The sequence below is a fragment of the Thamnophis sirtalis genome, unplaced genomic scaffold (genome assembly GCF_051295495.1).
Source record: "Thamnophis sirtalis isolate CommonGarterSnake01/CBP01778 unplaced genomic scaffold, rThaSir2_p1.2 scaffold_3, whole genome shotgun sequence".
Lineage (NCBI taxonomy): Eukaryota > Metazoa > Chordata > Lepidosauria > Squamata > Natricidae > Thamnophis > Thamnophis sirtalis.
The window spans coordinates 160189601-160216147 of record NW_028261383.1 but is presented as its reverse complement, the minus strand read 5'-3'; the positions used below and the strand labels follow the sequence as shown (position 1 = coordinate 160216147).

At 44.2% G+C, this 26547-nt stretch overlaps 1 protein-coding gene across 1 annotated transcript in view; it reads left to right on the top strand.

The window, feature by feature from the left end:
• The window catches only part of NXPH4 (neurexophilin 4), a 106965-nt gene extending 83478 nt beyond the window's left edge, over positions 1-23487 (top strand). Inside the window, exon 2 of the mRNA XM_014061738.2 lies at positions 22322-23487. Within this exon, the coding sequence (XP_013917213.1) occupies positions 22322-23089 (768 nt within the window). The 3' untranslated portion in view covers positions 23090-23487. The remainder of the gene's footprint in view (positions 1-22321) is intronic.
• The last annotated feature ends 3060 nt before the right edge of the window (positions 23488-26547 follow it).

Here is a 26547-nt window from a genome sequence, read left to right as displayed (position 1 = left end):
AAAGGAGCCTCCGGAGTCTGACGTCAGCGAGGCAGAAGAACAGCAGGAGCCTGTTCCCAGTGTGTGCATGCACAGAGCTGCCAGAAGGCAAGAACGATTAAGAAAACAGGGTCAACTTGGGAGTAAGGCTTGGGGATGATTGGCCCCTCCCATAAGACATAAAAGAGGTTGAAGTTTTGAAAAGTTCTGTTTGACTCTGTGCTAAGTTTGGCCTTGTTCTGCATTTGGCAATTAGGTCTCTGGCAGTATTCCAAGGGAGATAAGGTGGGTGTTGTGGCCCAGCAGGTGCCGTTGGAGCTGCAAACTGACTCCGACAGCGAGGGGCCTTATGAGTCGGCTCTGGAAGAGGTGGAGGACCCTGGACTGGGTTCCGACTCCGAGCAGGGCGCAGAGAGGCTGGTTGGCCACCAGGAGGCGCCTGAGGCATGGAGCAGCAGTGAGAGCCGAAGGGAGTGTGCTCATGACGTCAGGCCTTGGAGTAGTGAGGAGGAGACAAGGGAGGTGGTCCTGGATGCCAGGCAATGCAATGTTACAAAAGATAATTGGACTCAGCTGGTTGTAATTAGGCTCCTTTCAAGATTGTATTTAAGGAAGGACGGGGAGGAGTCTGATTTGCAGGATTCAACTTCATTCATAACCCTGGAGAAGCTGTTATCTGTCTATGTCGAAGTCTGAGTTGCTGCCAAGGTTCTTACCTGTTTGTTTATGCTTGGGCTTTCAGCCATCGAAGTTTATGTTTCCTGTTAATTAAAGTGCTGTAAAATTCCAGTTAAGCTTGTCTCAGCATTTGTTACTGGACGGAGGAAGGGGTCAGAATAGTGGGTGTTTATCAACATTCCCCTGAAAGACTGTGGCAACTTGAGCAGACATCTGTCAGAATCTTCACAGACTGTGAAGCCTTGCGGACTGTAAATAACCACAATTTACAGACGTATAAATAAAAGAGGGTTTTTGGGACTAAGATTGTGATTTATGCTTTCTCAGGAAGCCTAGGTCAGAACAGGAAGGGATCTGGGAGGTCTTCTAGACCAGCCTGCCATTCTAGACAAATGGCTGTCCAGTCTCTTATTGAAAACCTCCAGGGCTACAGGCAAGCAGGTATTATTTTATTATGTTATTAGTTTTAAGATACATTTGTTTGTTTGCTTGAAGCATTAATTCCCCTTATTGAAAAGAGACGAGTGACTTATATACGGCTTTAAAAAAAAAAGACTAGTCTTGCAGTCAGAATTAGATGATATAAAAGGAAAAAGAGGAGAGGAAAGAAGAGGAAAAAGAAGCAAACTCACCCGTTAGTGGTTCTTGCAATGACCACCCCCTAAGGCAGGGATGTCAAACTCAAGGCCCGGAGCCTGGATCCGGCTCGCAGGGTGCTTAGATCTGGCCCATGGGACCATCCTGGAAACAGTGAAGGACCGACCCACGGTGCTTCTCCCAGCAAAAAAGGAGCTCCCAAGGGCTGTAGGCAGTCCTCCCAAGCTCCGTTTTCACTGGCAGAGGGTTGTAGGAGGCCATCGCAGCCGAAAATGGAACTCGGGAACCCATTTTCGCTGGCAGAGTGCCTGGTCGCCACAGGCGCCGCTGACACAAGTGATGTTGAGCTGGCCATACCTCCCCTGCCTCCCGCCCCCCAGGTCAAACACAATCCTAATGCAGCCCTCAATGGAATTAGGGCACCCCTGCCCTAAGCCAATCACATAATGCACATTCAAAGATATGACCTCTCTCTGAAACTGCCTTGGATTGAATGCGACTTGGAGGAATCAAAGAGCCTGGAGGAGGATATGAGAGCAAATACCAATGGGGCTGTCAAGAGAAGAGGACAAGAATGAATATTTTGCTGCCTCGGGGAAAGTATTTGTTCTGAAGTAATGGGAGAAACCTCTTGATGGTCAGAACAATTGGCTACAAAGCCAGCTTACCTAGATGCATGCTGAGCTATCTCTTGCTGGAGGCTAAAAAGTCGTCCCTTGAAGCTTTTTTAAGCACTGGTTTTGCTGTGTTGCTACAGTTTGGACTACATAGCCTATAAAGTGTCTGCTCCTTTTAAGGATCTTTGGTGCAGCCCTGTGCCAATTTAGTACCTTCAAAGTGGGGGTTATGATTGCATGTTTGAATACAAATGAAAAGCTCCCTCCATATGGAAAGCTAGTATCTTAGCCTACTAGGCTAGTCTCTTATTTCCCCTTTTCCTGATACGTTTCTTCTTCTTCCTCCTCCTCCTCCTCCTCCTCCTCTTCCTCCTCCTCCTCCTCCTCCTCCTCCTCCTCCTCCTCCTCCTCCTCCTCCTCCTCCTCCTCCTCCTCCTCCTCCTCCTCCTCCTCCTCCTCCTCCTCCTCCTCTTCTTCTTCTTCTTCTTCTTCTTCTTCTTCTTCTTCTTCTTCTTCCACCGTCTCCTCCTCCTCTTCTTCTTTTAAATGAAAAGTCTGTTGTTTGAATTGGATAAAACATCCATACCTATATTGCTACAGCTAGGAATATATGGTATTAACAGCCACGTTCTTTGTGCCTTAAACTCTCTCAGCGCGGAGAATGCATTTGCCCTATTACTTCAGAAACTTTTAGAACAGTGTTTCTCAACCTTGGCCACTTGAAGATGTCTGGACTTCAACTCCCAGAATTCCCCAGCCAGCATTCGCTGGCTGGGGAATTCTGGGAGTTGAAGTCCGGACATCTTCAAGTGGCCAAGGTTGAGAAACACTGTTTTAGAAGAAGAAAAAAAATGAGCAGTTCTGAAGATGGGGCTGGTGCCCTCCAGCATAAGACGGGAAGGTGTAGGCAGCGTCCTTCTGTGGAAAGATTTAAAGACTTCGGAGCTTAAAAGCTTAGCTATAATGAGCTGTTGGATATTGTCACAGAGACCGGTGCTTTGTCTGATATACTGCAATGGCCCCTCAGTGGCTTCCTGAGTCTTGATGTAGGGAATCGCCTATGTGCTTCTCTCCAAGATCTTTTCCTTGGGGATACTGGAAAATTATGTTTGCAAACATTCATGGTTTAGTGACATACAAGTAGTCCTCGACTTAGGACCAATTGCTAAGCGACCATTTGAAGTTAACAATGGTCCTCTCTGGGGGGTACTTACGAAGTAGTTCTGAAGTTCTGAGAGCTCCTCCTATGATCACATTACTGCATTTCAGGTACTCCATAATCAGCCGGCATTTGTGGCCATCTGCAGCATCCTGTGGTCCTGTGACTATATTTTATGATGCTTTTGCCAAAACCTGGCATTTATTTCTGGCTTTCAGCAACACGAGCCCAGAGCGAACAATTGGTTCACTTACTGACTGCTGCCTTCACTTAATGATAACAGCAGTTACTTTACAACTGCATCTGTCAAGCACAGGAAAATCAGGAAGTCCAGCCTGTTTAAAATGAATGTAAAGGTTTATTACAAGCTCATGCTCTCTACGAGAATCTGAACTACTAATGGTCAAAGCAAATTGGTGGTAGATAAGAGTCCAAGGAGGTGGGTTGGACTTAGATCTCTTGTGAGTGCGAAAGGACTCGGGACTTATCAACATTACTGTAACGCGCTCTACATGGGGCTGCCCTTGAAGAGTGTTCGAAGACTTCAGTTAGTCCAGAACGCAGCCGTGCGAGCGATCGTGGGTGCACCCAGGTACACCCACGTTACACCTATCCTCCGCGAGCTGCACTGGCTGCCTATTAGTCTCCGGACTCGCTTCAAAGTGCTAGTTGTTACTTATAAAGCCCTACATGGCATCGGACCTGGGTACCTGAGAGACCGCCTCCTGCCAATTACCTCCCATAGACCGATCAGATCGCACAGACTAGGCCTCCTCTGGATCCCATCTGCCAGCCAATGTTGGCTGGCGACTCCCCGGGGGAGAGCCTTCTCTGTTGCAGCTCCAGCCCTCTGGAACGAGCTCCCCGTGGAGATCCGGACCCTTACTACTCTCCCGGCCTTCCGCAAAGCCACGAAGGCCTGGCTGCTCTGGCAGGCTGGGGGGCTGTTGAAATAGTCAGCCCCATGGGAACTATGAATGTTGTGTATTTTAAATTGTTGTTTGTCTATTGTCTATTTATCCCCTTCCTTTGTTTATTGTAAGCCGCCCGGAGTCCTTCAGGAGTGGGCGGCATACAAGACCAATAAATTCAATTCAATTCAATTCAACATTTGACCCATCCCTCGTGCTCAGCCTGGTCATCTTCTACAACCTCATATACTTAACAACTGCGAAAAAAAGATCATAAAATAGGGCGGTCACATGGGTGATCCCCTTTGCAACCGTCACAACTTACAACCATAAGGAGCAGGCTCAATTATAGTCGTAAGTCAGACTACCTGTACACTGATCACCTTGCTAGTCTCACTCTCAGGACGGATGCTGGAAGTTGTATTCAGCTACACCCAGAGGGCTGAAGCTTCCCCTCCCTGTGTTAAGAGTGGTCAGTATAAGTAAGTGTGATGTACAGAGCATGATTAACTGGACAGGTCATCTGTTTGGAGCTCCAAGTATGTGATGGAACATCATCACCCAGAAACTCAGGCCATAAGAGTAAAAATTGATTTGCAAGTGGTTTACCTAGATCCATTGATGCACTTTCTCGCCATGATATGAATGTAATGTACCACTGCTTTCTTGCAGGACCTTTTTTTCAGCATCCCACCTAGCTCTTCTCTGCCTATGACCTCATCCTCCTAAAAAAAGGGTGGGGTGGGGTGGGGTGAAGATTCTGGTATTGTGTCCAAGCTATGGAATGTTTTTGTGAAGGATGTGTGCCTGGTATTAATTTTTCACAAAACAATTTACTGGGGCTTTTTGAAAATAATCTTTGCATCGTTGCAGCTCTTGTGGTTTTTAATTACATTTCTCCCCACTATTAGATTTGTTTGCATTTACTGTTGCTTTTCTTGTTCACACAATATTTGCATCTCGCCTTGGAACCATTGGTGAAAGGTGACATATAAACTGCTTAAATGAATATTTCTCTAATTCCATGTAAAGTAAGGTGTGGTACTAATAAAAAAAATAGGAAGCAATAAGGATAGCAAAGGAAGTTCGAGACCGAGGGAAGGACACAGTGCAATACGATCTGGGATAACTGCAAATTAGTTAGCAATAAGTGGCAAAAACCATATTCTGCCAATGCTTCTGCGCAAAATCATTAATTTGAATCAGGAATCAGGAGAATCTATTATCCTAAATTAATTCTGTGTAATACAGTAACGAGACTCTTGAGAGTCCCCTAGACTGCAAGGAGATCAAATCAGTCGACCCTAAAGGAAATCAACTCTGATTGTTCTTTGAAAGGACAGATAAAGAATAGCATAGCAATAGCACTTAGACTTAGATACCGCTTCACAGTGCTTTACAGTCCTCTCCAAACGGTTTATAGAATCAGCCTATTGCCCTCAACAATTTGGGTCCTCAGTTTACAGACCTTGGAAGGATGGAAGGATGAGTCAACCTTGAGCTGGTGAGAATTGAATTGCCAAATTGCAGGCAGCCAGCAGTCAGCAGAAGTAACCTGCAGTACTGCATTTTAACCACTGCGCCACCACAGCTGAAGCTCAAATACTTTGGCCAACAAATGAGAAGACTCATTGGAAAAGGCCCTGATGTTGGGAAATATTGAAGACTATAGGAGACGGGGACGACAGGGGACGAGCTGGTTAGATAGTGTCATCGATGCAACAAACATGGGTTTGAGCAAACTCTGGGAGACAGTGGAGGGCAGGAGGATCTCAGGTGCTGTGGTCCATAGAATTGCAAAGAGTCGGACATGACTTAGCAACTAAACTACAACAAAAATACAATAGCTAGTATTTTAACCTTTTATTTAACTGGTATAAGAGCTGCGGTGGCGCAGTGGTTAGAGTGCAGTAGTGCAAGCTACTTCTGCTGACTGCCGGCTGCCCACAGTTTGGTAGTTTAAATCTCACCGGGCCCAGGGTTGACTCAGCCTTCCATCCTTCCAAGGGGGTTAAAATGAGGACCCAGATTGTTGGGGGCAATAGTCTGACTCTGTAAACCGCTTGGAGAGGGCTGTAAAGCACTGTGAAGCGTTATATAAGTTTAAGTGCTATTGCTAAGTGGTGTAATGCCCTGGGTTTACTTATATGATTTGTGAACCATAACAACTAAGTTAAAATGTAATGCTAAGTGAAAGTTCAATAAACCACATTATGGCACAATCTGATTAAGAACTTGATTATCAAAACAGGAAGGCCAGTGTATTTGTTCTTTAGCTACAGAAGAAACAATGGCCTATTCGAAAGGAGGATTGCTCCCTAGATCGAGGCGTTCTGATTATTTTCCTTATATTTTTCTTTTGGGCTGTTCTGCCACTGTGATGTTTGCGAGTTCCATATTTCAAAATAGTGGACTAAGGAAATGAAAATATTATTTTTTATAAAAGCTGTATTTCTTGCCAGTTTCCCAAGGCCAATCTCAGGCCATGGCAGTGCTGATTTAAATTTCAGCTCGGTCTGTTATTAAACCATGGTGGGCTGACAGCCAGATTTGAATCCTGATAGAGAAACACTCCTGACATGACATTCAAGGCAGCTGGAGCAGCCCTGATAAACCCAGTTTCATTTGGCAGTAAGCCCATTCATACAACTGCCTTGCCCTGACACAACTCCATAGCTGCAGGGAGGAATTGAAAAGTGTGATTGCCATAGACCAGTGGTTCTCAACCTGTGGGTCGGGACCCCTTTAGGGGTCGAACAACCCTTTCACAGGGGTCGCCTAAGACCATAGAAAAACACATATTTTCAAAAAAATACGGAAAACATAAAATAATTTTATGGTTGGGGGTCACCACAACATGAGGAACTGTAAAGAGTCGCGGCATTAGGAAGGTTGAACCCACTGCCATAGACAGAGGCAGAGGTGGGTTCTTATTGGTTCGGCCCAGTTTAGCCAAACTGGTAGTAACTTGGTGGCCTGAGTCGCTGGAACCAGCAGCAATCCAGGCATGCCACGCTCCCGAACTGGTTCTCTTGGTGGCACCATCTTGTTTTTGACTTCTGCGCATACCCAGAAGCATTCTAGTACTGTGCATGCTCATGTAGCACATGTGGCATGTCCCTGAGCAGACCGGCAGTAGCAGCAGCCGGAACTCACCCCTGGACAGAGTCCAGTGGTCAAGGAAACTGGGCCTCAGTGTTGAGGGAGTGAGGAAGGAGAATTGAGCTATAGAATTAAGTTTGATTTAGAGCTGCTTGCAACCATGCACAGGCATTATTGTATACATAACACTGCAGAGGGGTTGATGGGTAAGTAGGTTGCAAATGGCTGGAGGTGGGCCAATGCACACACTTCCCCAATCCCTACTGCGCATTGTGTAGTGGTTGCATCCTGTATGCTGATTGGTTGATCGGACTTCCGAAAATACTGGGAGCGATTGAGCGCCCCCTAGCCAGAAGGTTAACATTTGCAGATGTATAAACGCAACAGCTATGCAACCATCTCCCAAATGAGACTGATACATTACCTAACGTGCAGCGACTGAGAAATGTAATCCTGGCTTTAGGTTCCTCACCCAGCAATAGTTTTGCTGAATTCTTCAGTTCCATCCACAACTGTGTGAGCATTTGAACCAGGAAGACTTTGCAGATAAGAGAATACAGCAAAAAGGGCAGTCAGAGCACTAATTTCTACTCCGAGCAAGAAAGAACCTCCTTCAGCTCTGTGCCTTGGCTTGGTTTTTTTTTAATCCCTTCTGAAGTGGACCTCTGAGCAGGCCTTCTACCAAGAATTCAAAGACATTAATTAGAGATCTCCAGACACCTCCTCCTCCGCAAGTGGCAAAGGATGTGACTGATATGACTGAGATCCACTGCTTTGCTGCTGCCAGGAACCGATCCCTTCATCCTAATAGGAATTTCTGCTTTGGTTCTAGTTCAGGGGTGTCAAACTCGATTTCTTTGAGGGTCGCATCAGGGTTGTTTTTGACAACCCTCGGGTGGGGGGGGCAGGGGGGCATGGTCAACTCAACATCTCCTGGAAACAGTGAAGGACCAGCCCGTGGTGCCTCTGCCAGTGAAAATGGTGATTGGGAGGGCCACGCTTGGCCTCCCCATGCTCCCATTTTTGCTGGTAGAGGGCTGCAGGCTGAAAGCAGAGCTAGGGAGGCCCATGCACAGCCCTCCTGAGCTCTGTTTTCACTGGCAGAGACACTGTGTGCTGGTCCTTCACTGTTTCCAGGGTATTCCTGTAGGCCAGATCTAAGCACCCCGCGGGCCTTGATTTTGACACCCTTGTTCTAGTTCCATTTTTTTCTCCAGAGGGAAGAACCACGTATGGCCGTTTTACCTACTGGAGCATTCACGAGTCGGCTTCATGCAGGATTTCTTCAGAACTTGGGCCCTAGAGAGCTATAGCAATCTGCGGCCTTGCAGCTTCACATCTGCCTTGTGCCTCAGCCTCCCCCCCCACACACTCCAATTCTCTACATGTGATGTCCCCCACGAAAGCTTTTTGTCACACCGATGCTGCGCGCATTCGAGTTTTGTGGCTCAAGACACGACAGCTTTGGTAGAATAACACAATTAAAGGCTTTCGTGGCCTTCTCCTCAAGGCAATGCAGGCTGCTCCCCACTGCCTTTTAATGGGCTCTGCTCCCCTGAGCAGGTGTTAACACATTGCTCAGTGTCTTTTTTGCACTGATTGCCATGTGGTAAATCCGGCACTTGGGCTTCCTTGGAGTGCAGCTGAAATAAAGCCGCTCTCCCCACATCTCTTTTCAGTGTCTCGGAATACCATCAAGAGACCTTTTAGCATAATATCCAGACTCCCTATCAGTAAAGAGGACATTTGTTTCACCAATCCTGAAATTAGAAAGCCGAGGGCTTGTGGTAACTTCTCCTTGTTGGAGCTCAAGCTCAACATAAGCATGAATGTACATTGGAAAGGAGTAGAATCCTCGACTTACGATCACCATGAGCCCAAATTTGCAATTTATTTTCCCTTCTTTTTTTATCAGGGGAAGAAAAGGCTAGGTTCCCACATGGACATGGTGACCCGAAGATGGCAGGAAAAAGTGCTTGGTTGTTGGCCACCTTGAAAGGATAGCAAATGAGCAGAGTTGAGCTGGCTATTATCTTGAGTTCAGCAATTAGCCAACAAGGGCAAGCAAAAATTGGTGGTTTTGTGCAACTCTAGAGCAGTGTTTCTCCAGCTTGATAACTTTTAAGCTGTGGGGACTTTTAGAAATGTGGTTGGCTGGCTGGGGAATTCTGGGAGTTGAAGTCCACATGTCTTAACCAGTGGTGGTATTCAGCCGGTTCAGACCAGTTCTGGTGAACTGGTAGTGGCGGCTTGCAGCCCGCCCACCTACCCCGCCACTATGCTGTTCTATTTACCCATGTTTTCTAAGACGCGTGCATGCGTGCAAGCTGCACGCGTGAGCAAAGCGTATAGGTGGACGGCCACGCGCACGGTCATATTTTGGATGTGTGGCAAACTGGTGGTAAAATTATGTGAAACCCACCTTTGGTCTTAACATTGCCAAGGTTGAGAAATACTGCTCTTGAGTCACAGATTATCAGAATGGCCATGCTCAGTCTGAAGTATTTAAGTATTTGTCTGCAAATAGTTAAAAACAATTAAATTTTGAAGGCATTTTTAAGGTTGCCCCAAAAAGAACTGCTAAATATTGTCTGGAAAATCTGAAGGACCTGTAAAAAATTAGAGGGTGGAACAAACATAACATTTGCTATCATTTTGCTAATAAAAAATTGAGTGTACTTGCATCACTGCTGTTTTATAATAGGATTACTGTTCGAAGTCCTACTACTTCTGTTATATTGCATATTAGTGAAATCTTTGTCTCTGATACTCAAATATTCAGTACTCTTTGTTCTTGTAAAAGAGACACAGTTAACCTTCCAGATATGATGGGTAATAATTCCCATCATAGAATTGTGGTCCAATTCTTCTGGAAAGCATCAAGTTGAGAAAGTCTGGGAAAGCATTACTATTATACAATGAGATGGGAGAGCCCAACCCCATATTATCAGAGTAAAATTCTATCTACTGCATGGGAAGGTATTTGTCTATATGTACTCTAATAAACATGGGGATTAAATTGATTGCAATTAGATACCACTGTAGTAACTCCCCACCACCACCTCAAATGTAGTATCTTGTTGATGTTGGTGAGAATTAACTGCAGCTGACTTACCCAGCAAAAGCCCAATCAAAGATTTTGCTTGTCATCAAATGTTCCTTAAATACTACTTTCCCTCCAGGTCTTGGATTAGAATGGGTCCTTTAAATTGTATGTGAGTGTGGGTGGGTGTGGGAGAGAGGAGTTTAGTTGCTCCCTCGTACAAATGTTGTTTTCTGAAACGTTGTTGGTTTTTTTTTTGCAAAGCCACAGAGTCTAGAATTGTAGTGAGCAAATAGATATAACAGACTGAAGTTTTCTAGATTTGTCATGTCTATGGCGATTCTCAGTCATGCAGGTCGTGGTTATCCCAAAGGTGCTTTTTCCAAGAGGCAACTGAAATTTCTGGTTTTTCTTTGAAGACATTTGGCTTCTCATCCAAGAAGCTTCTTCAGTTCTGACTGGATGGTGGGAAATGGAAGGATTTATACTCCATGCAGACAGCTGGTCATTTGCATTCTCTTAGAGAGCAGTTGTTGCCACTTGGAAATGTATCTGTGTCCTCAGGGTCACCTGAGTAGTGCAAATAGGTGTGGAGCTTTCTTGGAACTGTTGAAAGGACTGTGTTGTAGACTGGAAATAAATGACCTCATCGTCCACCCCCTCTGTTGAGAAAGGGCTGTTCAATTTTGACATAGATGGCCTCTTTGATCCCTCTTTCAAAGATTTGTCATGTTTTTAACGGAAAGGGATTGGTCTGCCTCCATAGCCTGCAAAAACTTTTAGAAGTGATAGGATTGCCAGCTAACTATAAAGGCTGCTTTTCTTCCCACAAATGAAATTAGACTGAAAATAGATATTATAGCATTTCAATACATCACACTATTACATCACCATGAGATAAACAGCGTTGACAGTTATTGGTTTGCCTGAATTGTAATTGATTTTGGGACCAAGTGAGCATCTGAATCCAGGTTTGCCCCATTCGGTCCTAACAACAAATTCATGGTAACGTCTTTCTTAAGCCTGGCGCTCTTCATATACATTTGAACCTAGAATTCCAAACTAGCATGACTTCTCAGTACATCTGAAGGACATGAGGTTGAGGAAAGGGGAAGTTCAAGCATGTGGACTACCGGTATCAGATCCCAATTTTAGTGGGCATTTTATTTTGGCTTCACAAATCCCTCTATCACTAATCCCCCCTCCATTTGTCTCAGCTCCAGTGTGGCAACACTGAAGCTCCAATATGGCTCTGGTCAGGTCTGCTTTAGGGTTAACAAATGGATGATGAAGGATGGGAAATAGCAGGATGTTGAGGACAATAAGAATGCTCTTCCACTGAGACTTTCCATATCTTACTGCCTATAATGCTCATAAATCATTTCATATATAGAGATAAGGGAGGAGGAGAAGAAATAAGATAGGGTTATGTAATGGTATATGACAGTGATGGCGAACCTTTTCGGCACTGAGTGTCGAAAAGGGAGCATGTGCACATGCTCGTCTGGGCCACAACCCGGAAGAGAAGCTGCCCAGGACACATGCACATGCCCAAAAATGAACTTCTGGTTTCCGGCGCAAACATGCGTGCCGACCAGCTAATCTTCTGGGTTTCTGGAATGCATGCATGCACAACGATCAGCTGGCCGGTATGCATGCTCACGCAAGAAAACGGAAGACCGGTTCTTCCAGTTTCTGGCACTGTTGCCCACACAGCTGATCATTGCACATGTGCATGCGCACCAGAAGCCTGGAAGAGGAGCAGGTGACACCATGCATGCCAGGCGACATGGCTCCGCATGCCACTTCAGTCACACGTGCCATAGGTTCGCCATCATGGGTATACGAGAAAGACCTTGAGAGATGGGGCAAAAAAACGCTGTCTATGGAATAGTCAGATAAGAGAGGACATAGCCTGTTGCTGCATATTGGGTGAGAAAGAGGGACTTCCCTAGCTTCTTAAACTGTAAAGGTGACAGCAGGAAATCTGCCCTTCCAGACCTGCAAGATTCTGTTCACGTTGCCTTACAGTAAAGTGGGATTAGCTCATCTGGTTTGCATTGCCCCTCTGATCTATCAGGGAAGATGGACAGGTTCGGGGCCAAAATCAGAAATGTACTACTGATTTCAAGACCTAGTTTTAAAAAGCCTTTTTTTTTTTGTTAGCAGCAAAGAAAGCCCATGGTGGATGCTGGCCTGGCCAGTGATAGCTTAGGAAGTCTCTTGAGTTTGTGACCAGAGTTAAGTTACTGTTCTCCAGCTAGAGAGCAGAAAACTCTTGCCGGCATTAAATAAACTGCCCCTATTCTGCCTCTCTTGCCTCTGTTCAAAATCCCCGGCAAATGATGCTGTGGTGATTACGTGTGTGCAGTGTGTGATAGCTAAAGATGTTGGTTGATTCCTTTCTCTTTTCGGCACATTATCAGCCAGAGGGAAAAGTACCAGCAATTAAAGTCACAGCATTGCAGCAGGAAAGGGATGAGTCTGGCTGCAAGATACTGTCTGTCACCTCTAAGGTTCTTTCCTGTAGCCCTCCTACTAAACGTATCCTCGTGTAACCTGAATCGAGTAAAATAAGGTTACAAGTCACGAAAGGAGCCGAATCACAAGCATCACTTTTATTTAAGGTTCCCCTTTCTTTTATTTCTTTGAAATGAAAGACAACAAATGGTAGGCAACAAAAAATAAGTTCCATACTCTTCGACGTTCATTCCACAGTTATGAGCCATGGTCATATAGTGGTGAGAATGCAGTATTGCAGGCTAACTCTGCTGACTGCCAGCAGTTCGATTCCGACCAGAATCGAACCTTTACAACCTTCTCTAAGCAATTTACAGAGTCAACATATTGCTCCCCAACAATCTGGATCCTTATTTTACCGATGGATAAGCTAAGGAGGCTTAAGGTTGACTCAGCCTCCTTAGCTTATCCATCAGTAAAATAAGGATCCAGATTGTTGGAGGGCAATATGCTGACTCTGTAAATTGTTTAGAGAGGGTTGTAAAGCACTGTGAAGCGGTATATAAGTCTTAAGTGCTACTGCTATTATGCCATTTCAGCCTGATGCTAAATTGGCAAAGATCATAGAGTTCAACAATGTACAGTTGTCCTGGCTAAGCAACCTAGGGTGATTAAACAGTTCTAATAGATTACATTTACTAGTTGCCAGCTGCTTCTACTTTATCATGGAAGATTTAAAATAATGATCCTAATGTGTTGTGCTATAACACGGATGTCAGACTCGATTGCGTCACGTGATGACGTTTTTTACCTTTGTTGAGTTGGGATGGGTGGTCCTGTGCGTGATGCATCTGGCCGTGGGCCGCCAGTTTGACACCCCTGTGCTGTAAGGATAGACGTGCTTGCAGTATGTGTAGGAACTGAATTACACAGTGAGAGGGAAATTCCCACTTTCTGGTACAACACAACCAGCTTTTAACTGGGCTATTTTAAAACTCAGATTTAATGCTAAACCTGTGCTTATAAATCACCTGATAGCCTGAGAGGTGAGTTTTGTGGCGCAATAGTAGTGTTCCTCTTTCTGCAAGGTATCACCTTCTTTCCCAGACCTGTTTAGACTGATTATAACTGGCTAAACTGCACAGGTCAGCTATAAGTTGCCAAACAACTGCTATTGGCATGGTGGTTTCCTTACTTCTAGCCTGTTGTTCCCCTAAAAGTTGAAAATTAACCCTATATCAATCTGTAAGAAGGTTGAATGTAGATTTGAACATTCATCTCCCTCAGGGCTGGGTTCCTGCCAATTCTAACCTCTTCTATAGAAGAGGTTCCACAAATCTACAGTGCCGTTTAGAACCAGTTCCAGCTCCCTCCCTCCGACCATCCGCACATCATCAAGATGAAGAGCGAGAGGAGGAATTCTGGGAGTTTGAAGTCCACAAGTCTTAAAGCTGTCAAGTTTGAACACCCCTGGGGGTTTTATCTAAAGCTTTAGGGGTTCAAGGGTATTGTAACGTGACAGCTTTAAGACCTGCGTGCTTCAAATGCCAGAGTTTCTGAGCCAACATTTTGGTTGCTAAGCAAGAGCGTTGTTAAGTGAGTTTCACCACATTTTACAAGTTGGCCATGCCCACCCAGTCACATGGCTGGCAAGCCACTCCTACCCGGTCACATGGCTGGCAAGCCACTCCCACCTGGTCACATGGCTGGCAAGCCACTCCCACAAAGCAGGCCACACCTACAGGTTCTAAAAAATTTTGAAACTCACCACTGATCTCCCTAATCACTATGAAGATCATAGTGCTAAAATGAGCAACTTCTTAACCTGCAGCTTCCATGCTGAATGAATGTGATGGGAACTGAAGTCCACATGGAGGGCATTGGGCTGAAGAAAGTTACTATAGGCTGTTAGCTTTATTCTGAATGCAACTACTGGGGACACATTCTTTTCACTGAAGTGGGTTTTATTTAATAGTAAGCATGCATAACATTAGTTACACCCTGTTTGCAGATGTAACTCGTATCTCTTTATCAGTGGCTGCATAGACACATAATCATACTAGCTGCATTCCAAATAACCTATTTGGGTGTTACTTGAATCCTATCCTTTTCTCCAGAATTGGCTGGCATCCCATGGCTGGCATGAGAGTGCTGACAAACTCTTTTTCCTCTTTGCTGGGTAGCTGTAACCATGGCTAGATTGTTGAAGTCAATCCCTGTCTGTGAAGAGAGTTCTGTGCTGCCACCCATCATTCTGCAAAGAAGGTTTCCCTTCTCAACCCACACTTTTCTCTCTGTCTCTTTTTCTTGGAACACTCTATAGACAAGATGGGGCCAGGATCCAACCTGAGTCGATCACAAGTCATTCTCTGAGGATCAGGGGTGAGATTCAGCCAATTTGGACTGCACTTTCCCTGTTTTTTAGCTCAGTTGATTTGTGCAGCACAGTGGATTGCTGTGCATCAGCTGTTTTATTCATAGGCACTGACATAGAAGGTACATTTTGAAGCTTTAAAGGGTTGTTCTTCGAATGCTGCACGCGAGCACGAAGCATGCCCTCACCGAATCGGTTGTTAAACCAGTTGCACCCCACCACTGCTGAGGATGGGCTCCAGCCTGAGTTCAAAAGCTTGGAAGACCAAACCTCTGGTTTATCCTGGGACACGTATATTTGCCTTCATGCGTATGAAACTTAACTGCCTAGGTGGAGATAGCTTAACATTACGAATCAATGGATCTATTTGGAGTTAATTTTAATCTTTAGAGATAATAGACTAGGGATAATTTCAACAGTGCCACCCCTCCCATCCTCCCATTTAAATGTGTTGTTGTAAGAACACGACTTTACCGTAGTGTGTCGGAGAAAGACTTTCGTTCACGGATAAATTCCTACAGAACAATTGCTCTTCAGAGCTTTCTTCCCCTTCGTTTCCCTGAAACAAAGCGGTGAATTTCTTCCTTCACTGGCTCAGCTCATCTGTTATTGCAAAACCTTCTGCATTTGCTTTCCTTTCCCTCCCCAGCGATGATGAAGAAGAGATTGAAAACCCTTAACCACAACGATATTTTCTAAGGGTGCCCAGAATGTTGTCTGCTCTCAGTGAGACAATTTGATACAGGCCGTCCTCAACGTACGACCACAATTGAGCCCAAAGGTTTGGTGGCTAAGTGAGACATTTAAGTGAGTTTTGCCCCATTGAACAACCTTTCTTGCCGCCATTGTTAAGTGAATGGCTGCAGTTGTTAACCTAGTAACACGGTTGTTAAGCTTCCCCATTGACTTAGCTTGTCAGAAGTTCGCAAAAGGGGGATCACATGATCCCAGAACACTGCAACCGTCATAAATATGAACCAGTTGCCAAGCATCCGAATTTTGATCATGTAACCGGTATGTGTGTGTGTGTGCTGCAGTGGTTGCAAATGTGAAAAATGAACATAACTCATTTTTTTCACTGCCGTTGCAACTTTGAATGGTCACTAAACAAATGGTAGTAAGTTGAGGACTACCTGTAACACTCAGTGTTTTAGAACTAAAACAGGCTGAAAATTTAGTGTGCATGGAACTTGAAAACTGAACAGAGATTTGGGGGAGGAGGAAGTGGCCACATATCTAACTCGGTATGTTTCAGATCAGGGATGAAATGCTACCGTTTCGGACAAGTTCGCCTGAACCAGTGGTGGGATACGACCGGTACACCCCGGTATGGGCATACTGGTGCCTTCTGGGAGCACCAGGTACCGTTCCGGTACGGTGCTCCGGAGGGACTCTCCGCCCTCCTTATCTGCATATGAGCCGATTGGGGCTTACGTGCATGGAGCATACAGCGCCTACGCGACTCTCCACCGAGCAGCTGGAGCACATGCGTGCGTGCGTGCATGTGGTTGACGCTCATCCCCCTTTCACCATACTAGTTGCAATGGGATCCAGAACCCACCAGTATTTCCATCGATCAGCTGTGACGCATGATTTATATTAGCTAGACACAGCAGAATCACACACCCCCCCCGTTCTACTTACCTTTGCAGGCGCACTCAGTAGGAGGCTCATCCCGTTTTGACGCTCTGCATATGCGCAGAAGGTTCTGCGCACACGCTCACATTTGCAAACCAGTAGCAAAGATAAGTTGATTTCATCCCTGCTTCAGATGCCAAGACAAACTACATAGGCATTTGAGTAGCAGTAGCAATATAGAGTCAGTCTATTGCCTCCAACAATCTGGCTCCTCATTTTACCGATCTTGGAAGGATGGAAGGCTGAGTCAGTCTTGATCTGGTCAGGATTGAACTCCTGGCAGTCGGCAGAATTAGCCTGCAATATTCCATTCTAACAATTGCACCACCATGGAATAGTGACATCATTAACGTGTTGCCCTTTTGCTGTTATAAGAGTTTACTGTGGACACGGGTGGAAAAGAGGGGAAACTCACACGTGGTGGGGGGAAGAAGCAGGAAGTTTATGCACTTCAAAGATTATGTGAATTTTGTTTCTAGCCAAAGAGTGGAAAACAAGAAGGGCAAATTAAATACAAATTTTGAAACTCCAGAGCGGACTTGCTCTTTTTCTGGAAGAGAATTAAATGGTGAAAAAAGCAATGTTTAGAATGAGGATCTCTTCCTCTGTTGGCAGCTCCAGATATTTTAGTTTGGCATTTTAAGCGCATTAGGCTGCAATGTAAGTTAAAATGAAATCTCCCGTGGGTCATGGGTTAATTCGGAGTCCTTTCACCCAAGGTTGGATTGCCCCAGTTAAAGTGGGAGCAACATCCACTGTCTCACTTCCAAACGGTTTGCTAATTACAAGGAGACAGTAGCAAATCATTATGGAATATTATGCCTTTTGTCCCATGCCTGAATGATTCATTCATTGCTTTTCTTTTCTATCTGGCAGAGCAATGGGATTTTAATTTTACCTTGCATCAAGTAGGAGAAAATGCGGTGATGGTTGAATAAACTTACTTGAATGGAAGCAGCAAAAATACTGTCCTGTCCTTCTCCTTCAACTCCAGAATTGGGAGTAACAATGAAATAGATACATGCACACACATACACACAAGGGCAAAGACTAGGCTTTTAACACAGCTGAATCCAGTTGCTTGAGTTGCAGAGAAGGTGTTAAATGTCTATGGAGATTCTCAGCCATCCTGGTCATGGGTATCCCAAAGGTGCTTTTTCAACTGAACTTTCTGGTTTTTCTTTGAAGACGTTTCACTTCTCATCCGAGAAGCTTCTTCAGCTCTGACTACAAGCTGTCTGATAGGAGCTGTCTGCAAGGAGTATAAATCCTTCCATTCCCCACCATCCAGTCGGAACTGAAGAAGCTTCTTGGATGAGAAGTGAAACGTCTTCAAAGAAAGCCAAAAAGTCCAGTTGCCTCTTGAAAAAGCACCTTTGGGATATGATGTGTTTCTTGTGTGCATTGTTAATGTAGAAGTGGGGAGTTAGCAGTAGATCCAGGACTCAAGGCCCATAGATGTTGCCATATTAAGAATATTGGATTCTTTTTCTAATTTCTGTCGTGAAAGAAAAGGGAAGGAAGGCATTAAGTACTTTGTCAAGTTGTTCGGCGCACTCTGGAAGTGAACTCAACCTCATTAGTGTCTCCCTCATTAATATGTGCACTGGAATGCCTACAAATGTTGTGTTTCTCCAAATTTTTATGAGACTCTCTGATCAAGATGCTGGATGGCCAAGTAGGAGGAGATGCACACCATTTAAATGATAATTTTCACACAACTTATTTTTAAGAGTTCTAAAAAGACTGCAGGGAGTGGACCATATTTGAATGCTCAGAAAATTAATACTGACTGAAACTGACCAGATCTAGCTGTACCTAAATAAAACATACTGAGAATGCCTACTGTGAGTACCTCCATAATGTGCTTTTAAAGATAATGTTTTTAAAGTACTGAGGAGTATGAGGGAAGAATTTACTCTTCTAAAAACTATATGCCAAGCAGTTCTCTCTCCTGCCCGCCCACCTGTCCTCTTTCCCTCCCTCCCCACTCTCTCCCCCTCCCAAAGGGGGGGATACTAATACCACTCTATAAAGCCTTAGTAAAACCTGCATCCAGTTTTTGTCACCACACTATAAAAAGATGTTGAGACTCTAGAAAGAGTACAGAGAAGAGCAACCAGGATGATGAGGGGACTGGAGGCTAAAACATGCGATGAACGGTTGCAGGAACCGGGCAAGGCTAGTCTAGTGAAGAGAAAGACCAGGGGAGACACGATAGCAATCTTCCAATATTTGAGGGGCTGCTACAGAGAGGAGGGGTCAAACTATTTCCCAAAGCACCCGAAGGCCAGACAAGAATAATGGATGGAAACTGAATAAGGAGAGATTCAAACTAGAAATAAGGAGACATTTTCTGACAGAACGATCAACCAATGGAACAGAAGTTTCCTTCGGAAGTTGTGGGAGCTTCAACACTGGAAACTTTCAAGAAGAGACTGGACTGCCATCTGTCAGAAAGGGTGTATGGCCTCCTGCTTGGGCAGGGGATTGAACTAGATGACCTCCAAGGTTAATCTGTTAAAATTAATTGACCAGTGGAGCAATTTGCCTCTGTTAAAGAATTGGTGGCTAGGTATATTTGTAGTACGCAGATAGGCAAGTCGTTCTTTTCTTTGGGATGAACTACATTTGATGGTAAATAAAATGGGGGATTTAGATATGCGCTCATTTTATATCCTAGTTCAGAAGTCACCAGTATTGCCATTATGGACTGATTTAACCAGGTTTTGCACCAGAGCTGATCTTGCCCCTTCCAGTTTCCTCACTGCTTGGGCTTTAAACCGGCAAACTTTCCCTGCAGATTCAGTCATTGCTTTTCGCTGCTCTTGTCTCTCTTTTAATGAGTATCCCAGCATGGGCTCCCTGTAGTTGCGAACACCGCTGTCTCTTGTTACTCCTCTCCACCTGCTTAATCAGGACGGCTACACGACCTTGTTCATACTGAAGGGTGTAGCACTGAGATGGCTCCTCCTTGATGCTTCCTTCCTCAGGGTGGACTTGGTGGCCCAGCAAATATGGACTGGTTTGTTGTTCCATCACATTAAAGGAAGGGGGGGCGCATCTGTCATGGTTTTGCAGAACTTTCCTGGGGAGCTGCCCCAGGAAATTGAATTGAATTGAATTGAATAAGTTTATTTATAGGCCGCCCTTTTCCCTGAGGGGACTCAGGGCGGCTAACAACTTATATGGGAGGGGGAACATACAATGACATATAACACAATGTATAATTAAAAATGAGCAACATTCATTCAACATTCGGGTGGGGGCGGATTATACTCTTTACCCCCAGGCCTGACGGGATAGCCAGATCTTGAGGGCTGTGCGGAAGGTCTGAAGGGTGGTGAGGGTACGAATCTCCATGGGGAGATCGTTCCAGAGGGTCGGAGCTGCTACTGAAAAGGAAAGATGTCTCTAGCATCACGCTTATCAGGAAAAGAAGTGACCAAAGTTCACAGTGACCGAAGTTACAACAGCACTGAAAAAAATGAAGTATTGCAGGCGACTTCTGCTGACTGCCAGCTGACTGTAATTTAGCAGTTCAATTCTCACTGGCTCAAGGTTGACTCAGCCTTCCACCCTGTTCTGACCCAGCTCCCCAAATACGACAAACCCTCTGAAGCTAACTCAAATATTTTACTATTAGGAGCCCCAGCAAAAAGTTTCTCTCTCACCACAGGCTAACAAGTCCGGAAGATGAATAGTTGTCTGCCACATCTATTCATTTCCGTCCCCTGTTTTTTATCCTCAGAGCTGTGGTGGGGCTTTGCTAGCAGTGGTGGCTCTTCCTTCCCAAGGATCGGCCCACAGATTTCCGCTGCTCTCCTCTCCTTCTGTGCATTTGCGCGTCAGGCATTGGACCCAGACTTTCCGCCTCAGGCCCTGCCTCTGTGTGCCTCTCTCTGCCAGCTCGATTTCCTCTTTCCCCTTAGAGCTCTCAGGTTGTCTTGATGCTGATTCCCACAACTCCTCCTTCTCTGATTTGGCTGCTGGAAGGACTGGCAGCCAATAGGCCACAACACACCCTTCTGAGGTGGGTAAAATGAGGACCCAGATTGTTGGGGGCAATATGCTGACCCTGTAAACCGCTCTATGGTTGTGGGCCGGCTGCAATAGGGCCCACAACCCTAGAGTGGCCGCTGCTGGAAGAATTGGAAGCCGAGCTCTGGAGTTTGAAGCCGGAGACAAAGTTAAAACAAAACAAAGCAGTATTGCAGTCCCAGCTTTACCCAACCTTATCCATGAGTCTGTAGTTGCAACCTATGTTTGAAAGTCTACTTCCCCACCACCACCACCATCGGTCCTCTCACCAGACTTTCCACTTGGAAAGAATCATTCGCCTCTCCATGTGTGGCCAGCAAAACCTGCTGTTGTTGTGGTGGCAGCATGCCTGCAAATAAAATAATTCTGCTGTTGGGCAAAGGAACACTATTCATCCATCATGGGATGTCAGCCAGCTGTTGTGTTGGCAAAAAAAAATGGGGGGGGGGAGAGAAGGAGATGACAGATTCTATGAAACAAACTGAGCTCGAATGCAAATGAAAAAGGCAGGGGGAGTTGGAAAAACAGAAGAAGATGCCCCCCAAAAATGCAGAAAGCCAGTGTACTATAAGGATTGATTGCAGCAGATCTAAGCTGCTAGGCTTAGCCAGACTGCTGGTTCATTTAGCTTGGACTCCAGAATTGTGACAGAATTGGGTGCTTCTGAGAAATGATTAGGAGAAACAGAAACTGTTTACCGTTAGTTGCTTGTACCCAAAGTCCTACACGGTGGTGTCCACCTAGCCTGATGGCCACTCACATATGATATTCTGTTATTCTTTTGAATTTAACTTAATTTAATTTTGAATTTATGGGGCCATGGTGGCGCAGTGGTTAGAATGCAGTATTGCAGGCTTATTCTGCCGGTTTCCAGCCGTTCAATTCTCACCCGGCTCAAGGTTGACTCAGCCTTCCATCCTTCCAAGGTCAGTAAAATGAGGGCCCAGATTGTTGGGGGCAATAGGCTGACTCTGTAAACTGCTTAGAGAGGGCTGTAAAGGGCTGTGAAGTGGTATATAATTGCTATTAACTACTGTACTGTTGTGGGTATGAGTGCCAGGAACATTGTTCAGCAGCCTTAAACATATTGGTATTTTATCCAATAAAGGTCAAATTAAAACATGGCTTCTCATGGACCTTATTTATCACCACAGTTTTGGCAGCACTTCTGCGATCAAAAGCATGTAGTTTGATAAATATATGCACACTTTTGTTGCTGTGAAGTTTGATGCAGTTTTTAATTTGCGGTTGTGGGGGGTGTTTGTGGAGTTTTGGAATCTTTGTTACCAAGGCTTCAATATTTTCTGATAAGTCTATTCTTTTTTTCTAACCCACACTCTTCCAGATCTATTGAATTGGTTGAAAAGTGTCAAAGTTGGATTTCCTGAGGAACATTAGTTTGGGAAGACTAGCCCGGAGTGAGTCAGAGCATTGCAACCTCCCATTGAGATAGTAATATACTATGGCACATACTTTAAATCAGATTTCTCCAATTTGATGTCCTTCATGTGTATTAGACTGAAGTTCCTATAACTTCAGGTTATGGATGATGGGAGATTTTATTCTATGTATTTGGAAAGTGCCATGATGGAGGCAGCTCTTCCCTAGATTTCTGTTTGACTTGAACTCAGCATGATTTAGGCAAGGTGTACCATATGGATAACTGAAGAGTCACATAGTATGCATGATCTAGTATAACCTCCTTTGTTTACTCTTTGATAGGTTGTATGTGCCGAGGGCCATGGAACCAAGACCCTGAACTATCTTGAGATGAGTCCTTCAAGTGTCTTGAAGACTGGACCCTATGGTAGCTCTTTCAAACCCCACTCACTCAGCCCTGGCCGGATATTTTCCAATGAGCCATCCAAAGCCAAGCTGGACCCTTTTGTTGGAGCACTGAGTCCATGGGACTGGACCAAGAATCAGACAGCCATGGAGCACTTCAATCAGCGAGCCAAAAGGAAGCCCTCAATGAAGGCCGGTCGTACTAAGAAGATCTTTGGATGGGGGGACTTTTATTTCAACATCAAGACCTTGAAGTTTAGCCTCCTTGTGACAGGCAAGATTGTGGATCACATTAATGGTACCTTCAGTGTCTATTTCCGACACAACTCCTCCAGCCTGGGCAACGTCTCGGTGAGCATTGTGCCACCCACCAAAGTTGTAGAATTTGACGTCTTGGTTCCTCCTATCCCCACGCAACATCTCCATCCCCAGCAGTCCACCTTAGCTGAGCCGAAGGAATCCAAGACCTTCAATTGTCATGTGGAGTATGAGAAGACAAACCGGGCACGCAAGAATAAGCCCTGCCTGTATGATCCATCCAAGATCTGTTTCACTGAGCATACACAGAGCCACGCAGCCTGGCTCTGTGCTAAACCGTTCAAGGTCATCTGTATTTTCATCTCATTCTTCAGCATTGATTACAAGCTGGTTCAGAAAGTCTGTCCGGACTATAACTTCCAGAATGAGAATCCCTACTTTGGCTGATGGATGGACTGGGCCTTTGAGGGATGGGGATGTGGGGGATGAAATAAGTTGTGGTTTTTATCCAGCAAAGAGTCAGAACTTTGGATGACCGGGGAAGAAAAATACGAACTCCCTACCATGCTTGATAGGACAAAAACAGCTGGTTTGGTTTAGGAACTGGATGTTGTTCCATCAGACATTCCACTTCCAGTAGCCAGTGAATTTCCCAGGACATTAGGAAGATGAAGAGTGACCAGAAGGACAATATTGTTTTCACAACTCATTCATCCCCTTTCTGATGCCATTTGTGAGCATCTCACGGGGATTCCCTGCAAGATGAAGAAATAGCTTGCTGTGGCTGTATCTCTTTTGTGCATACATAACCCCTGCTGCTTTGGTAGGGTTCTTACACTGGCTACATGTTCACATCCCTCAGGATCATATTTCCCAGATGGAATGTGAAGGTTCAGGTAGCAGTAACAAATTCCTCCCTTTCTCAGACTGTCAAACACCATCCAGCTGAGTTCTCCTTGGAATTCCCATAGGCCTAACTGAGGGTGGGTGGGTGGGTGGGTGGGAATAGACTATTAACCAAGTGCACTAATTCAGGTCTCATCAGATAACATAGAAGAGCAAATGTCAGCAGGGTTGAGGGACACTTGTCTAGGGTGGGAAATCCAGCAGCATGAGCTTTCCTGTTCCAATAAGAAAAAATGAAATGTGGAGGTAGCATCATATGAAATATGGGAATCTCTATCAAGTGGAATTAAAGAGGGTACTTGAGATGTGAGTGAGATCATAGCATATGGCATATGCCTGAGCAGAACAGGAACAATTGGAAGTATGTAAGGTAGTATGTTGATGCAGTGAGAACAGTATTGTCTGTGTGTTCTGTGAGAGAGAGACAGACAGGGAGTGTGGGAGAAAGAGAGAGAGAGAAAGTAGAAGCATGACATCCAAGCCATGTGTAAGACAATGATTGAAATTAATCAAAAATAAGTATATGTGTGCAAAACCTAGAGCATGTATGTATAGAAATTTGTGTCCCATTAGGCGCCTACTTGTCACCTTAGTGACATACACCCACAAGATCATTTTGTATGAGTAGATAAGGAGAAACATAGAGTATGGGTTGAATTAGATCTGCAAATTTGCAGTGATTGATTCAGCAGATCACTTAACAAGATCCTTGATCACAGATTAAAAGTTGATTGACAGTCCCAAGATTGAAAGGCACCCCATGATCTAACCGGCACAAGTGTAGCAAGTTTTTTCTTCCACTGGATTGGTTGTCTCTCCAATTTCCCTCCTAAATGAACTGACTTTGGATTTAATTTAACAGAATAACAGAGTTGGAAGGGACCTTGGAGGTCTTCTAGCCCAACTCCCTGATCAGGCAGGAAACCTTATAACATTTTACTCAAATGGTTGTCCTATCTCACAACTTCTGGAGCCAAATTGTTCCACTGTGGAACAATCGGGTTTTCCCGATGGCAGGCAGAGTTCAGTGCAGATAGGATTGGGAGTCCTTACATTTAAGTGACAGCTGTCTTTTAAATGTAGATTCTCCACCACATATGAGATTGGAGCTTGCTCAGACTCAAAGTCATTTTGGTTCTGGTGTGCTGCTATATAGTTAGAGATGCTCTGTATTAGAGAGGTAATAAAGAGGCTCTTCGGAGCAAGAAACAATTATATTTGCTTATTAAATTGCAACCGTCCTCTTTTTTAATAGAAATCCAGGACATCCCAATTTTCAATAGGCGTAAATAATATTTTTTACAATTGGAGCAATGTTTCAGTCAGCAATTTAGTAAATTCCCAAGATGGAGGTTGGGTACTGACTATATCATTAGTACCAATGTTCCTGATACCAGTTTTCACTTAGTCTTAAGGGATGGAAAGGCTATTTTCTTAGAAAACATTCCACAGGATTGGATGGCTGTGTTATATAAAGCAGGTCATTGGGTTAAGCCAGACTATGATTTATTTTGTTTTTGGACATACCATATTCTGTAAACTTACAGACTAAGCTTCCTTAATTTAGGTTTAATTTAGGTTTAGTTTATAATGCAAGCCTTATCAGAAAATGATTGCTCGCTGCAACTCTGACAAAAAAGACCAAAAGAAATAAAAAATAAAACCATAGTCCCCTTCTATTTCTTCCCTTGCTCAATACACGACTGAAAGGAGCTTTATTTTTCTTGGAAGAGTTATTCTAAAAGCAATTTATTATATTTCTGCTCTGTTACTTTGTGGCAAAGAATGGTATGGAGGCTTTCAAAGACTATATGGGAGACATTTTTGGATTATCTGGTATTCGAGCAGCTGGATGACTAGATTATATTCTGGCTACTTCCAGTTCTTTGATGTTGAATTTTCTTTATATTTCTTCTTGATTATCAGCTGCTCTTCTTGCAACGACTACAAAAACCAGTTCTGGAAGTGTGTAAAGGCCAGATTTGTAAATCAACAGAGAAAGGATAAGTTTGTGTTTTGACAACATTATCTTCTGCTATACTAAAAAAAAAACCACTGTTTTTTTAAAGAACAAATTCGGTTTCTGAACAGGAAGAGTAGGTGAGAAATCACATGCTTGATTTCTCACATATTCCGCTCCTACATCACACATTTCTTACCTTTATAAATCTAGCACAACAAAGAGAAGAGACATACTTAGCCTTTTCCTGACATCTAATTTAAATGCAGAAGTTGGATTGGTTCATTTAGTTTTGCTGAAGTAGAATAATATCCAAGCATTTAATTATTTCCCAAAATTCCAAAATAAATGTAGTCCCCAGACTACATGATATTCCTAAATGTGTAGTTCAGCTACAGGAGTTAAAACACTAGAAATTATTTGCTGTTCAAATGTCCAGATCAAACCTAGGAACCTGACCTGATTTCTTGGAGGGTGACTTGAGTTTTAACTTACACTTTTATCGAAGGTAAGTTTGGCCTAGAAAAAAATTACTTTGCCTTCACCTAAATATACATATTTATTTCCACAAGTGAAGCATATGTGATACAATACTGGTTAGGCAAGTTCTATCATGTCAGGTTCAGACATGAGGAATTACAATATTAATGACAGGTGGTGAATCCGCAGACACTGTGACTTCCCGTTTAGGACTGATATCTCTGACAGCTTTGCGTGTGATATTTACAAATAAAGAAGAGATGCAAACAAAAGGCAGACATTGGAAATCATGGAATCAAATGTTTATGCCAAATGTTTATCCCAATGATGACAATGGTGAATCATCAAACCTACATGCTTTTAGTGCGCAAATTATACTGCTAGTTACATCAAAGTTAAAACAAAATTGCAAACAGCCAAAACTCTGTGAAAGATTGTCTCTCAGCTATTATATTTGGTGTGTCATACACATTTGCCATGAAAGGCAACTACCCTTATCTGAGATAATTGTGCTGGTGGTTGTGTCCATCACTGTCCAATAGCTTTTGACATTAAACAA